Source organism: Labrus mixtus, chromosome 1 (genome assembly GCF_963584025.1).
Source record: "Labrus mixtus chromosome 1, fLabMix1.1, whole genome shotgun sequence".
In the NCBI taxonomy this organism is placed as follows: Eukaryota; Metazoa; Chordata; class Actinopteri; order Labriformes; family Labridae; genus Labrus; species Labrus mixtus.
In genome coordinates this window covers 25,057,807-25,074,332 of record NC_083612.1, presented here as the reverse complement: position 1 = coordinate 25,074,332, position 16,526 = coordinate 25,057,807, and the positions used below count along the sequence as shown (strand labels likewise).

At 41.5% G+C, this 16,526-nt stretch overlaps 1 protein-coding gene across 4 annotated transcripts in view; it reads right to left on the bottom strand.

Moving 5' to 3' along the window:
• The window catches only part of zgc:158464 (uncharacterized protein LOC791139 homolog), a 92,396-nt gene that overhangs the window by 62,990 nt on the left and 12,880 nt on the right, over nt 1-16,526 (bottom strand). For all 4 annotated transcript variants that reach the window (XM_061039480.1, XM_061039498.1, XM_061039490.1 and 1 more), the window contains exon 2: nt 12,449-12,581. In XM_061039480.1, coding sequence (XP_060895463.1) covers nt 12,449-12,581 — 133 coding nt within the window. The remainder of the gene's footprint in view (nt 1-12,448; nt 12,582-16,526) is intronic.

Sequence of the window (16,526 nt, the reverse complement as noted above, 5' to 3'; positions counted from 1 at the left end):
TGCTGTGAGGTCCAGTGACCCACCCAGAGTAGGCAGACTCTGGGCTCCAGTCTCGCCCAGGCTCCTTTAATCACCATGACCAGAAAGTCAATACTGTGCACGAGTCAATTACCCAGGGAGGAAAACTCGTGGCGCCATGTGATGCAGGAGTTTCCCTTATCCAGGCCACCAATCTTTTTCACAGCCAAATCATCGGCAACTTATTCGATTCAGAGTATAAGGAGATATCTTTACATGAATAATTCACTCTGTCCATGGCTGCATATCATCACTTCCATTGCTACCTATAGAGTGAGGCCACGCTGATGCACCAAAATGCAATGCTTAAGTGGAAACAAACTTCTCTCATTGAACTATCTCACTCTTTGCCTCTGCCCTCTTATTTGTTTGCCTCTACAGCTCTGTCTGCTTAGCCATTCTGGTCGACTGGTGATAGGATTCCTGTGGTGCTTCTTCTGCTCTAACACTGTCACACACTCTCAATCTCCCACTCTCACTCTCTTTATAGGCGACTCAGTTGGACATAAAAACAGTGGATAAATGACAGCCGTGAATATACTTTGTGACCTTCAGCTCAAAAAGAATTATACAGATCTAAATTGGTAGGTAAACTTCACCATGAAAAAATAGGTCATAAGTCTATTTTTGGTCTACTTTACTCATTACCTTCTCTACTGACCCATGCTGCTGGGAAGCTGACAGAACTCTCGTCTTCCCACTCTCTTTATTTCATCCTCTCTCCAAATTATCTGTCCTCCTCCTGACTTCCCCCAATCTTCATCCTCTCGTCTTGCCTTCAACCCATTTTGCTCTTGCCAGCGGTGTCCTGGTGGTGATGGAAAGCCTCGTCTCCCTCTGTGAGCCAATGTCCCTAATGAGGCTCCTCAGCCACAGACCGTATCAAATTAACAGGCTGCACCAGCCTATTACAACCCAGATCCCACCAGCCGGGCCCGAGGCAGACCAAGCGCCTCACCTCATTGCACTGGCGATCATACTTTGTGATTGATAAGATGGGATCCAAACAAAGAGGGCTGGACAAAGATGTATACATCTGTATTTTCCCCCTGCAAGGACAAATATCAGCCTTTCCAATGAGTAATTACCCTCTTGATGGAATAAGTAATGAGGGGAAAAGGTCACAGATTGCCTGAGTGAAGAATATCAGCTTTATATTCGTAGAACAATTTTTATAGCAAAAGTCTCTAAGGGTGTCTCATTAGTGTTGAAGCATTCACCTGACAATAGACAGTTCATACGCAACCTTTCTATTTTCATAAAAGCCTGCTACAAAGTTACTCAATGAAATGATTTTACATTTTTACAAACATCCAGAAATGTCTGCCCTGGTTTGCTTTAAGGCTTAAAATACGCCACTCGAAAGGGAATGTATGCACGGGAGAGTGTGTTATGCTGTAACCATCCATCTGGCTAATTGGATCTCGAATCTTGGAACGCACACTTGACATGCTCTGATAAGGTTATAATCTCCCTTGTGTCTTTATGGTGCTGGTTCTTTATTTTAATTAATTAGCCACCTCAAGTTTAAGCATGGCATTGCTTTACTGCTGTGAAAACGTCAGACAGCGTGTGAGCATGAGCAAGCAAATGCATTGGAGTATGATGATACAGCGTTACATGATTTGTAGCACGGGGATGTATACAGACGTAGGAAAAAAGAGAGAAAGGGTAAATGTTTAAAACAAGCTAGAATAATGGCTGGATTACCCTGCGAGGGAGGAAGATTCTGTGTGTCTCTAGAAGACAAACCAAGAGAAGGTCATTCCTGAATAAATGTCGCCAATAAATTGTCTCCAAGAGAGAAAAAAAGACCCCTGGGTTATTTTACAAGACAACAAGGCTCTTATAAAAGAGCTTAGACCATAGTCTATCACAGTGAAAACAGGAATGTCCCAGACATTATTGCCTCCCGGATAGACTGATAGAGAGGACCAGAAACCCAGGGAGTGGAAAGGACAGCTGCAGGCAAAGAGAGAAAAGGAGATTCAATATAGTGTATATGAAATAAATCGTGATAGGATGAAGTAGACAGATCGAAAGAGATAAAAAAAAAAAAAAAAAGGCAAAAGATATAAAAGAGACAAAGAAAAGTAACATTCACACAGAACAAAACAACAACAGCAACAGATAAGAGAAAATTTTAGGAGCCATCACATATGAGATGGAGAGAAAAAGATACAGACAAGCTCTGTGGACGGATGCAGTACTGGTTTTAAATGACGGCTTCATCACTGTGCACTGGCTCTCCTTCCTCACCCAACCATGCTGTCAATAGGCTCCCCCAGCTACATTACTCACACTGCAACAGCAGTTGAAGGCTATTCTCCTCGGACCACTCTGTAATGTGTTTCACAGGGACAAACAGACACTGACATCACCTGCTTCTGTTCACATACCGGCTCAAGTTTCAGCTTCATATCTAATGTGAATCAAGAGTGAGAATTAAAGTCCATGATGAGACTTTTTTTTTTTTTATCCTAATATTTAAAAACCGCTATCACTTAACATCTTTTGACAAAATAATTCTGTAGTGCTACTGGAATAAGCTGAATAATTTCATGATGCCTTTTTTGAAATATATTATTTCTTACTAACTGCACCTTCAGACCTCGTTTCGTAATATATACTGAAGTGAGGATTTTTGACTGTTTAAAAAATATATATTTTATTTAATATATTTAAAGTAAACCTTACAAAAGGTCCTAAAAAACAAGAACAACCTACTGGAAACCCAAATGGACACAACCAAATAGCAACATATACTCTCAAAAGAAGAAAAGCAGCTCAAACACAATAAATCAGTTCTTATTTTAAAAGGAAAGATAACAGTTAAGAGTTCTTTCCAGAAGTTCAAAGTTCAGATGATTTATTTCCAGTCAACGGTTAACAACCAATAACTGGGTTCCTGCAGTTCAAACAGCATAATTTCAGCTCATTTCACGTCATTTTTATTCATATATGTCAAACAACATTGAAGTTCAATGATAACAAATGTTATACTCCTAAAAAATTGTCCGTGGGTTGCTAGGATGCACACACTGCCATTTTCTGCTTTTCTTTTCTCTGCTTATTTACCTTTTTCTTTTTCATATTTGGTTTCTTTTTTGCATTTTAGAGTCAGATTAATTGCAGACTGCTTTCAGGATGCCAATTTCTTAAATGTCATATCAACTAGAAAATCAGTTTCCTGATTACACAAGTAGTTAGATCTGACCTGAAATAATGAATGCAGAAATCAAAGTTTCTAAAAGGCTTTCTTAATATTGCTATTTTCATCATAAAGACTGCAAAAAGGCAAAGTAAGAGCAGCCAGAAAGATGGGTAATAATCATAGCATAACAATGCCTTAGTGTGTTAGTTAACATTATACTCAGAGTCAGCCTGCAAGTAAAAGTAAAAAGCCTCAAGAAGACAAAATCTGTCCAGGGCAGAGACAGAAAATATTGTTTTATACACATCCTTTATTACTTTAACCTGGATGCTATGGTACAAGTACATCCTCTGTTTGACCTTATAATAAAGAGGGTATCAGTCCTGGTTTATGATTGAAAAGACTGAAACAACACAATGACAGAGTTCAACTAATCAGTCAAGGTATAAGGCTGTTCACCATTGAGTCTGGTTCTCCAGGAGGTTTCTGCCTTGTCGTTTCCTCCAAGTGCTATGTCCAGGTGGACTACTGTTGTGTCACTCTATAAAGCCCATTGAGTTCACATTTTTATGCAAGAAACATTGAATTTCATAGTATCCACAGTTAGTGATCCTAATGCACTTAGACAGTGCATGACTATGTCCAAAAATATATCAGGTTACAGAAAAGGTCTACACCCACACTGAGTCTGATCTTTTTCTTTATTGGATAGTTTTGACAGCATTTTATCAGAAGTGTTCAATAGATATGTTTACCTTGTATTTGAAAGATTTTTTTTTAGAAAAAAACACATTGATTTCCGAGTAATACAGCCTCAAAACATCCTGCCTTTGGTCCTTGTCTTGACAAGGTTTTTTTCTTTTTAAGTATGTTAGTGTCTGTATAGCACAAACTTCCTAAGTGGGCATTTGTTTCCCTGTAAGTGTTTATTGGTACACATATCTGACTATTTTTTTTTTTGGGAGGGGGGGGGGGGGGGGGGTGTCCATCTGTTCCTGTCGTGTCCTTCAACAGCTGCAGAGTGCTAACCGCCCACTCGCACACACACTCACACCTCACAACTCTTTGTCACACCAGAGAGTCAACAGGCCAGATTTCCTCTCCAGCTTGTCTGTAGCCACCGCAGAAAAAACACGTTCCCTCAATCAGATTGGTGCCAGCAATGTCTCTGCCTATTACTTATTCACTGAGTCTGTCATCCCCCTCTCTCTCCAGCTCTCTCTCTCAGCAGCCTGGAAAATCCGACCAATAACCTCCATCAAGTAAGTGCCCGCAACAACGATACGATCTAGAACCTCAAGTTCCATCACCACTTTAGGCCAAATGGATACTTGACATATCAAATGACCCAGAAAGTGAGTCTGCATGCACAACAGCTGTTCCTTTATAAGTACGTGTGTGTGCATATTTACAGGCCTTATCCGTGTGTGCTGCAGGCCCTCGGTAGCCAGCAGTGGGTATGAATTCTGGACTGTCCTCCTCTGCAGTGGCCCAGACATGGATTAATGATGCCATTAATCTTACCTTTAAAATGAATGACTTCAGCACCTCCAACCTGCACCAGAGTGGCTGCCCAGTACCTCCCCCGTGCATTCCAGCTCCTCCCAACCCTCTCAGCTGTGACGGATGGAGAGTAGGTGTGCCATGCTATCCATCCTCGGCTTGGCACAGCCTGGCACCACAGGTTATCATAGGCCAGCAGGAATACTCTTGATGATGCACTTACTCTCCGTCTTGCTAGTTTTAAACTATCTGAGTGTGTGAGTTTGAGTGAGTGTATAATCTGAACTCAGCTAGCTTGTTAGAAAAATGTGAAGTTTCCATATCACAGTTGATATGTGGAAATCCTTCCACCTCCTTATTTAGAGCTTGGTCAGGATTTGAAAGGAAAAGTAACGCAAATCATGAGGAATAAAACTACTAAAACTGTGCATCTTTCAAAGGCTGATTCTTCCGAGATGCACAAATTCAACAAAATATAAGCAGGGTATTAAAATGACAGACGATGCTGTGAAAATGTAATGCACCTCTCTAACCAGCACTGAATATGTCAGTGTGCAGTGGGAATGTCAGATGCGTTGACAACTATGTAGTCTGAGCTGCAGCACTGCCGGACATTCATCACTAAGAGTGAGGGGGAGGAGAAATTTAAAGCTTTCTCTTTTCATCAATAAGTCGTCAGTCTTCCTGCTCCTTCCCTCTCACCCGTCCTCCCACACCTTCAACTCTTAAGGTTTACCAAATGACCCTCCACAACAGAGACGCTGCTGTCCGCACACTCGCATACAACACACACACACACTCATTCCTTTAGACTGTATGTCAGTGTCAAAGTCAAGGAAGCACACCAAACCATCAAATTAGCCACAGAATGTTTTGCTTAGCACATAAGCTTTACTGCTTTTACTGTTTGTCAGCATGATAGAGTTTGATATAGTCTGCTTAGTGCAGCAGCCGCCCCACTCCGCATGTTCTGTCCACTGGGTATTACACACAAATCACAGCTCTCTTTGAAGTGGATATTTGTGTTACATGGTACAACAGTTACCCAAAGTCTCCACATGTTCCTGTAAAACTTCCTGGCTGTTTGTTAGTTCCCCAACTAAAACAGTTAATGAGGTGAAATGTGCAGCCGAGTCACTGGTTATGACCAAGAAAACCAGAAAAACCACACTTGTTTATGAAGTGAGTGAATTCCCTTTAAGCTAATTATCCAACAGAGACTTTGCTTTTCAATTACATTTGTATCATGGTATCAAAAAAACTAAAGACCTGCAGTTTATTAAATAAAATAAAATCATAATTTCAAAGAGGCAACAAAAGTGAAAATGATATCAGCCTCCATCTGTTGTTATCACAGATAATCACTTGGTAACAATCTTTTTCCAACAAATCAGCTAAACTAAACTGCAGTTAACATTTCAAGTTGTGATCCACCCCTGAGGGATCTCATTACTGTCCTGTGTTTTTGGAAATCAAATACACCTCTGCTATCACAAGACTGAATTCTGTTGACAAGACCATATTTTAAATGTTAAAAAATATGGATCCAACAATAGCACCAAGCCAAAAAAAAAGAAAAAAGGCCACCTGACACCGGCTCTGGCACAGCGGAGCTTTGGGTTTGCATCACTCAGTACCACCCTGTCAGATCAGTGTGTTAAAGCTGTCAGTCATTTCTCCTGGGATCATGTAGATGTGACAAGTGGGTAGCTAGCTGCTGACAAAATCTGGCAACCACTGAACGTGACGTGGACGTTATGGGGCGTAAGGGAATGGGGTGGAAAAGTGGACTGCTGTCTTTTACTGTTAATTGAGTCAACAACATGTAGTGAAAAATAAAACTGGAAAATAAAATTATTGTGGACATGTCATTTTTGTCCAAAAATCAAGGCTTAGGTGCCTTACAATAAAACAAAGACACCCTTTCAAATAAAGTTTTTTGAATTGAATTGAATTACTTTTTCTGAACAAACATCATGATTAATACTCTGCTGTGGTGCAGGATGTCTTATGTCATCATTTAAAACTATGTTGCTTTAGTTTTTCCATAAATTGCAGCAGAGTCTAAATGTATTCACTCAAAGTTTTGGGCCATGTCATGTTTCATTTCTCAACTGAAGGAAATGAAGTAACCATCACTCACTAAGTATATGTCAACAAATCTTATGGAAAAAAACAAACACATCCTGTTCATTTTAAAATGTCAAACTACAACGATTCAATTTTGCAGCTTAACTTCTCCTCCAAGTGTGAAATAATTAGAAATCAAAGTTTGAGATTTATGGTTTAATTCATTGATTAATCATGTGATTTTTACATCTATGATTAATGGAGGTGTTAAGATAGAGGGTGAGGTTAAGACTATCATCTAAATACTCTGTATGTCAGTGGCCTTGATAATCTTAAAAAAACATTTCCTGTTATACATCATTTAAAGCTGTTAAATAGAGCAGCAGAGAGCTGAACACATGGCGCGGATACCCCTAAACAGTAGTTGTTGTGTGGTGTGAGAGGAGGGTGTTAATTATTCACTTCCTCCGTCCAGTTTTCAGCCTGTGGCCTTGCAATCCAGCTTATTTATAGCTGCCTATAATCAGCTGGGGTGATGCATAAATGTGTTGCCTAGGTAATTCTTTAGCAAATGTTCTGCATAGGCAGATGTCACAAAAAAATACAACTAAACCAGAGATGGAAACTGCTGAATACTATGAACTATGAACACACTGAAATGACTTCCCCACACAAATGGCACATTATTCCAGGATTCCCCCCCAAAAAGAAAACATTTTTATCTGAAGTGTCACTGTTGGTGCATGCTCCGGATATTCCTCAAGTTACTGCTCATGGCAATAAAAGCAGGTTTACAGGCCAAGAAATGCGCTACCACATGTACCTGCCATCGCCCACGGTGAGTTTTCCCTCTTGAAAGGAATCACCTCATAACCCACAAGGGCTGGAATACAAATCTGTCCCCACTGCCTTTGGACCTCTCTCCAATCACTTTCTTTACGTTTTTGTTCTTGTCTCGACCAGGCTCTCACATGTTTTCCAGTCATTCGGTCTTGTGGTACTACCGGTACTTTCTCACTTCTTTTTGTCCCCCTCCGTTAATACTCCTGCAGTGTCTTCACCTCTGAACATGCTCTCTCACCCACTCAGACAATTGCCAAAATGGTAATGTTCCTGGCATCTATCCTGTAGAGCCAACAGGGGGCTTAGCACCATGCTATCATGAGTAATTGAAATAATCAACTCCATCGCTAATGACTCATCTCCTTGGCTCTGGATGTTAGTCTCCTGGTCGTTGAAAGTGCAGTGGAGGAGGTGCCACTGCCGGGAGACATTTCCCAGCACATTCCTCAGACAGAAGGGAGAAAGAGGGAGAGAAATAGTGAACTAAGCTAATGTGAGTCAACCATTATGGAAAACGTCAAGGATTTTCCCTTCAGGCATTATGGCCCTCTTGCACAACTCTCTTGCAGCTAAATGACTGAGAATGACCGAGAATGACCAGAAAGATGGGATGAGGAATAAATTGAGGTTACAACTTTGACATGGCGAGTAATAAATTTACAACCAGTGTAAGTATTTCACACTGGATGGGTTATTTTTGTCCGATACCCCCACACACATTTTAGCTGTAGTGGTGGTGGGGCTATGGCTTGAGGACTGTTAAGTGGAGATGCCTGGAGTGTGTTTGTTCGGGAGAGCTCAATCATGCAGGTTGTTTGCACAACAGGCCTCCTCTGCACTGTGGGAAAAGTCTCACATGGTCGTCTTGCCTCCCTGCTTGCCTGACTGACTGGAGAGTATGATGATGAGAGTGTGTGAGAAATGACTCGACGCAGAATGCCATGCTCTTCTAGCCCCACCCCTTGAGCTCGTCAGTGAAACAAGTTTGAACAGCTTCAACAATGTAGGAGGGAACAGAGTCAAGAGAGGCAGACAGAGTAACATCGCAAAAGTTGGTTGGTTGATGCAGCTTGTGTTAAGTTATGCAGGGAATTGCCATGCCGACAGCTGAGAAGGTGTGTGTGTGTGTGTTTGTTGGGGTGGCTGTTAACATATTTGTGTGTATTTCTGTATGTGGAAGACATAATACGAGATACACCGCGTCAGAACACGTCAACTGACACTTGGGGAGAAAACACTCTGAGGCTCTCTCTCATACACACACATGCATGTCTGACTGCCTAACAGGGGTACAAGGATAGTACATGTAGTGGAAGACGCGTGCAGACATGACAAACATTCGAGGCACTCTGGAAACACACACGCAGGAAACGTTATAAAGACAGAGTGGCTGTGCACGTGTCTTCACATAACTACAGGTGGTGCTGTAAGCCCCAGCCAGCAGCCATGGTGGAGCAGCTTATGGGGGGCTGGCTTTTCAGGTTAAGGAAGTCATGACATGCCCCTCCAGCAGGCCCATAAATCAGCTGGCTCAAACTCACTAAGGATGGCTCCTGGGAGAGAAAGACATGGAGCACACAGCTCTCTCTCACTCTCTTTCACGCACACACACAAACACAGACACAAGCTCCGGCAGCAGTCAGCTCAGCTCACACACATACACTCAGTATGCACATGCACAATGCTTGCATGCTAGTAAAACACACACACACATACACAGCAGGAGTGCAGGCTGTTATGTAAATGGCTGTGGAAATTTTAGCCTAAGGCACGACATGCCACACCTCCTACTATGTGGTCGAGTGTGTGTTTGTGTGTTTAAGGTGTGAATGTTGTGTAATCAAGGGAGTAATTGTATCTTATAAACAGTACATCCGGTTTCCACACAAATGTAACTTCACGCGTCTTTCAAAACATTTTATCTTTTGTGATTTAATAATGAGGCAAAGCTGTTCAATAGTCGCTTTGTTCCAACCCAGGGTTAGGCCTCAGACTTGTTGCAGCTATGCAGCAATTTCATTCTAGGTTTTAAAACTGTAGTAGTAGGTATGAGAAGCAATGGTCCAAGCCCTACTTGGAACACAGAGCAGGCATATGTCAACAAAGCAGAGAATGGCTTTGAAATGCACGTTCTCTGTGGAAAATAAAGTTCTAGAAGATACTTTTCAAAGAGTTTTAGACTACAAGGAACTTCAGACATACTTAACATATTTCCATGAAAAATAAGATGAGTGAATAGTATAGCATATGCAGGGGGAAAAAAAGACATAGAGACATCTGATTGAGTGTTTATTTCCAAAAACTTTTTTCCCCTCATATCTATAGAGGGAGCTGTCTCTTTTGGATCACGTCGCTTTGCAGGCTGTCAGGCAAAGGCATGTGGTCATTATGTCCTATAAATGCAAAATCATCAGAGAGACAGGAATAGTGTGTAATCCTTTCTAATCAGTATGAGTACAGACTGACCTCAAACTGTAATTACTATTTAAAATGTTGTCAGAGTCCAAGTCACTGTTCAAATTGAATGGACAGGCCATCACGTCAGAAAAAAGTAATCTGTGACTGCTGCAATACAACGTACATAACGTGTTTCGCTAATCTCTTAACAATACATTTTCCTGTGGTTTTTCTGATATACCGACATTGTTTGATTGCAATGTTTTGCAGGTTTTTGAGCTAAAGGGTAGTACATTAAGTCTGCTTTATGAGGCTGTTAATTAACACCTACATGAATTTAACCGGTGGTAAATTTGCCCTGACGGTTTTAAGTAGAAAAGTTTCTGTTGTGTTGTGAAGCTTTGGGTTTTGTGTCCATCTGCACCACGGTAACAAAACCTGTGAATAGAAAAGAGTGAGGCTCCGAGAGCCACGGCTTGAGTCAGAGAGCTGAAGAAATCGCAGGCGGAAGTGTTGTTAACAGTGCAGGTTGTCATCGAGTAAAAAAAATGTTCTTGCCCGAAGAGGTTAAAGAGAAAAGAGATGAGAGCGAGAGAGAGGGGTGATAGTGACAGAATGACACAGAGAGAGATGCGAGCCTCTAGCTTCACATGAGCAGTTTGGTCCTTTCTCTGCTTCAGTGCAGCAGCCCGTGCAGTGTTCCCTCTCTCTCCTTTTTAGCCAACTATTCTGAGTGTGCAGTTCTACCTGACCGATATGCTGTCAGAATGAGAGATGCAGCAATTACACTACATCTATAGTCAGTATACTGATGAATTGGAGAATGCACCCAGCCTTGCACGGAGAAAGCAATTCAAAGACCCTAATGCTCATTTCATTACTGAGATACCCTTGGGCAAGGTGCTTCACCCAAAACTGCACCATTAAGGCTGGACTGGGCAGCTTGCAAGTGTAACAAGGTAAACTCAGCAACACAGTTTGAGCTTCTAATAAGGTACCTATTAAACATAAGATTGTTTTTTTGTTGGTGCAGTCAGTCAAACTACAGCAAATCTTTAGCAATTTGAATGGTCTGTGACTTCAGTCAGACATTGCTGTCTTTGCAGAAGAATTACACAAATATCTTTGATCTTTCTACCTTTAAAAACATCATCCATGGAATGATAAGTCAATGGATCATTATTTATAAATAGGATAAAAGGATGACATTAGAGCACTGTCAGTCAAGTCTAACAGTAGAATAAAAAAATGACAATCAATTGATGTGATGGATAACAGCGAAGTCTGAAAACAACACCACTTCAGGTTTCAAACAGGAGCAACCAAAAACAACAAAACAAAAACAGAAGACTTCTTCAGATCAAACAGACAATGGCTGCCAGCAGAGTTTATCCAGTCAATACAGCCAAAAACAGAACTGTTTCAAACTGAATATAAAAAGCAAAGAAATATTTGGAATCAGTTCAAGATTCAAGAGGTACGGAAAGCATTTCTGTCTTTCTTTTACTTTCTTTACAGCTTCCTCCACCTGAGAGACATGATAAATCTTGAGTTTTTGTACTCAGCTGAGGCAAAGAGTGGAGCAGAGGTCAAACCAGTAAGACAGATGAAAACAACAGATTGTCTGGAGGCCCATTAAAGGAAAATTGCTGCGGAGGGACAGAGACATTCATGTCCTGCCTTTGTGGGAGCAATCGAGCGAGTGTGTGTATGTGTGTTTTTATATTAGTACAGTATGTGCAGGAAGGTGAAACCTACCAGTGTATTGGTTTCATTATATTGATCCTAAATTATGATACCTCACAGTCATTCCAGTTCCACAAACATCCATTTGAGGTCTGATAGTCATACAAACAGATGCCACATGTTTTGTTTTCTTCACATTTTTCATCATTTCAGCTCTCTTTCTACACATTCTTTGTTCTCTGTCATCGCTCTGCTCTCTTAGCCGCAGAGTAAATGTGAGCTGTGACAAATGCCATGTGGAGAATGTGGTTCGGCTGAATTCTTATGTTAGCACACTGCTATTGTTGTCTCAGAAAAAAAGGCTTCCTGGAAATCCCAGCAAGTGGCTGTCTCCACATGCACAATATTCAGCAGAAAACAAACATTTGTGTCTTTAAATCACTTGCGGGCTAGTATGACTTCTGGGGGCAAAGTTACCGCTTTTGAAAATGTTTTGACATCTTTCATGGCACACAGGTCATCTTTGCTTTGCTGCACCTGTCATGTAAAGGGGCATTAGGCCATCTGAGCTTCTTCATTAATTCCCAGCTTTGAAACATATGGGCGAATCACGCTGCATGCTAATTAATACTCCACTAGGAAGTCAGTAAAGACAGGAAAGAAAGAAAATAAATCATTTGTCACTTATCCTGCGATTACAGACGGTGTAAAGGTAGATGGTGGAGCTGTGTGACATTGAATAAAGATTGACATGAAATTGGAGAAACATTGATCTACCTGCCATCATCTTCTGGGCCTCGTATGGCTCCATGTAGCCGTCATTCTCGGTTGTCACTTTTTCCGTAGTGGTCTGAGTGCCACCAGCCTGCTCGGCATCGAAAGGGTCCGCATAGTCTTCAAGAATAATGAGCTGCAGAAGAGAGAAAAAAACAAGGAATGGTAAGACAGAGGGTAGGAAAACATTGAAATAGCAAGAGGAGAAATCAGTTTGCTGCTCTGTTGAACATGACAACATGGGTAGACGTCAGGAGGGTTGTATGACAGATACTGCTGTGGCCCAGGACAGGACCAAGTGATTTCCACCGAGGCAGGCTGGAAGATAAAAGGGCAGGAACACATAAATAACAGCCCACCTCTGTGTGCCTCAGCACACCAGCACAATGCCTCAGCTTTCAACCTTCCAGCACGCTCTCTGCTGCTACTACTGGTCACCCTAATTATATGATAGCCCAGTGACAGGCCCACATTTCAAAAGTAGAAGGAAGGGGCCACAACTGCTTAACTTTTCTGAAGAGGAACAATTTGGCAGATTTATGCCCAGGTGGCAGTGAGCCACGGCTAATTGCAGTCTTGCTCTTTTGCTGAGTATTTTCTGCAGTATATGGCAATTAGGTGAATGTCCTGAGACCCAGAAATACCGCTTAAACCTTTAAGGAGAAGAGCAACAGTGCGTGTCCTGCTTTTTGGGATACTTGTTTTCTTGATGTTTGTGTGTGTTCAAAAGTTAAGATCACCCATTCTAAAAGAAATGAAACTTCCATCTAAGCCATCTGCCCTTTTGCACATTGGATCTCATGATGGGTTTTGAGTGCAGAGGTTTAGGTCAGCTGCTAGAAAAATTACTTTTTCTGCTGAGGCTCCTGATTGTGCAGTCCTGTCGATCAGAAGAAGCAGGAGAAGGGCCTTGCTTGCAGTCGGCAACATGAACAGATTTAGGAAAAAAACAAATGAGGAAATGCTTATGCAAACAACTAAGCTAGCATAAAAACACAGAGATGACTGGCACTACACCCTATGAGTCATGCATAACAGGAAGGGATTTGGTCTCATTACAAACAAGCTCATCACTCATCTGGTGGATAGGGCTGGGCGGGGCAGAGTGGAGGTGGACCAAGACTCTTGCCCGCTGTGCTGTTACTCAAGCTTGCCAAGTGGAGGGTATAGGTGGAGGCATCTTTGCCAAGGAGAGTGGAAGCTCCCTTGGAGTAAGGCCACCGTATGAGACAGACACATATACTGACAAATATATGCACCTGCCAAGCCTCAGGGGAACAAGTACAATGTACAGAAATAACATTTTAAGTGTTTGATATCTCTCTGGCTGGGAAAGCACCCACATTTCTACGGTACTAGGACAAGCGACATCTAAGTCTCAAGTCAGACATAAAAAAAACCTAGAAGTTACCATTTTAAAGCTTGCTTAGGTTGCTTACTGACAGGGAATTGCAGCTGGTATATTTCTGCACACACCATGTCCCCTATATGTGAATTAGGCAATGATAAAAAAAAGTATTAGTAAGTACTTTTGGATGTGTTTCAGAGCAGAGCTACTGTGTTAAATCTCCTTCTTCAATATTCCCCCTCCATCTGTTTTGGGGAAAAGTTTTTTTTTTCTGCCACAGCATAATTATGGGTTCCTCGAATGTTTTGCTTCTGTGAGTTTAAGCTGGAGGAAAATATCCAATACAAACATTTTTTCTGGGTTGTTTTTGTGCCACACAAATATACACAATGTGCTCACAAGCTAATGAAATTCTGCTAAGCAACATCTTCCAAGCCCAAGAGACCCCAAAACTTTCTGCACATTATGCATTTATGCAATAGTGTCATCGTCATCTAATCTTGCACCTTGTAGCAAAGAATCTCAGCCATGAGGAATCATAGCATACTGTATGCCAAAACCAAACTCAGATACAGTCACTGCAAACACAGTCCAAACTTAGAATAAGTAGCCCTCACTATGAAAACATATGAATCATCTTAATGGGAGGCATGACGACCAGTGCCCATTTGACTGTGGTTGACATGATTTAACAGAGTGGCTCAAGGTTTAGGACCAGAACCCGCAAATGAGATAAAACACTCCAAATACTACATCTTTCATTCTCCTTTGGATCTAAGATGACTGCAGGAGTTTATGCATTGAAGGTTTCTGCCGAGCTTACACCTCAACTTCATGCAGCTTCATGAGCCAAAGGATCCCTGCATGTTTCAGGAAGTAATGGCACAAATACATGACATCATCTTGTGCCTTTCCTGCTGACATAATGTAGGAGAAAGAAAGGACTTCCGTGATTAAAACAAATCAAAGCTTGGATTTTGGACTCAGACATTTCATTTTGTTGGGCCTTTAGTTTGTGCCTCCAATCCAAATGGCTACACATGGTTATTTTTTTATGGCTTGAAAACTATGTGGTATATAGGGCAGAGAAGGTATACAGCACTTGAATTCTAATATATGTGCTTTATTGTTGTCCCAAACACTGAAAATCAGGCTAAATCAAAGGCTAATGGCTCTGGTCTGATAGTAAAACAGGAACAGCTAATCAGTCTCAATCAGTCTCTTCTCTGCTCTCAACATTTACTACAGGCTGAGCCAATATTTTCAAAACTGCTGTTTTTACAATTTCAAGTCTTAAAATGTTTAGTTTTGAAATATAAAATTCTGATGTGACACATTAGAGATGATCTACAATCAAAACTGAAGTAATACATTTACAGCTGTTAACACTGTGAAATGCTTAATTATGTCCCCTGAGTGCAAATAAACTTAAATAAGGCAACAAAAGTTTGTGATCAAACAGTTTACTCTCCCAAAACACTAAAGGTTTTATTCAGCCTGCATGTTGTGCAATAAAATCTCGCTTCAGCACCTGGCTCAGCAGGAATAGTTTTATCCTGTTATAAGCAAATTAAAGCTGATGACAAACAAGTTCCCAGCCTGACTAACTTTCAATCATAATGAAACAAAAAGAGGTTGGTCATGAATGAATGAAGAGTCCTCATGCTGTTTCACTTTCATTTCGAACAATTGGGCAAATGTGTTACTGAAAGCACTACATTATGGCAGCAATACAGATGGCTGACAGGAGTTGTTTGTTTGAGAAGTACAATTTGTTTTCCAGATAGTTTTTCTGAGCTGTATGGTCAGAATCAGCTCTAACGTGTATCTTATTAACTCTTATTAATTCATATAAGTGATTTTGTTATTATCTTTAGAATACACCGATTACTCCAGGGCATCTTGGGGTTTGAACCATTGCGTGTTTCAGAAAAGAACCATCACACGGCCCCTGCTGCCCACCTCATGTTTAGGTGGAGGTGGTGGTTAGTATTTCCAAATTGTCCCGATGTGTCCTTCCTGTCCCGCTGCATTGATGACCATTCGAAAGCAGGAGGAGCATGAGGGTTTTGAGGAGAGGGGTGCTGCAGAGCCGGGGTGTCGCCTGGGGACACACCATCTGCCTTTTGGCATGCCAGGGTGTGTCAGGACTGCAGCCAAGCCACACTTGTCATGAAAGCAATATTACCCCTCAGCACAAGACTGCAGCGCCTCCATACATCAAGTCTTTGCTAAGCCACACTCATGAATCTAACAAAGCCACCTCACAGGCTTAGGCCATGTCCCTGCGTTAGCTGGGTCCACTACTGTTGTGCAGCATAGAGAGAGAAATCACTCAATTAGTTTCTTTCCAGAGCTCAGATCCCAGGTTGGCTATGTCTTACACCTGCCAGAGCTCTGGCTGCAGACTTTTTGACATTCAGTGCAGCTCTCAGACGACGAAGCTGCCTTCAAATCAGTAGGAACAGAGAGGGAACATTAGTGAAGAACAGCGACTATAACAGGCACCTGCCACTTTGGCTTATTGTTCCAAAATCTGAGAGCTGATTACAACTCGATTGGGCCCTGATCTTCCATTAATGTGAGAAAAGAGGGTGTCTCTCTTGCACTCTTTTTTCTGTTTTTCTGGCTTATCAGATAATCACAGGCAAAGGCATCAATTTCATAAACTAAATTAGTTGAAATTTGAGCTACATTTAATGTCTCTTTGTCTGCTTTTGGACACGATACATG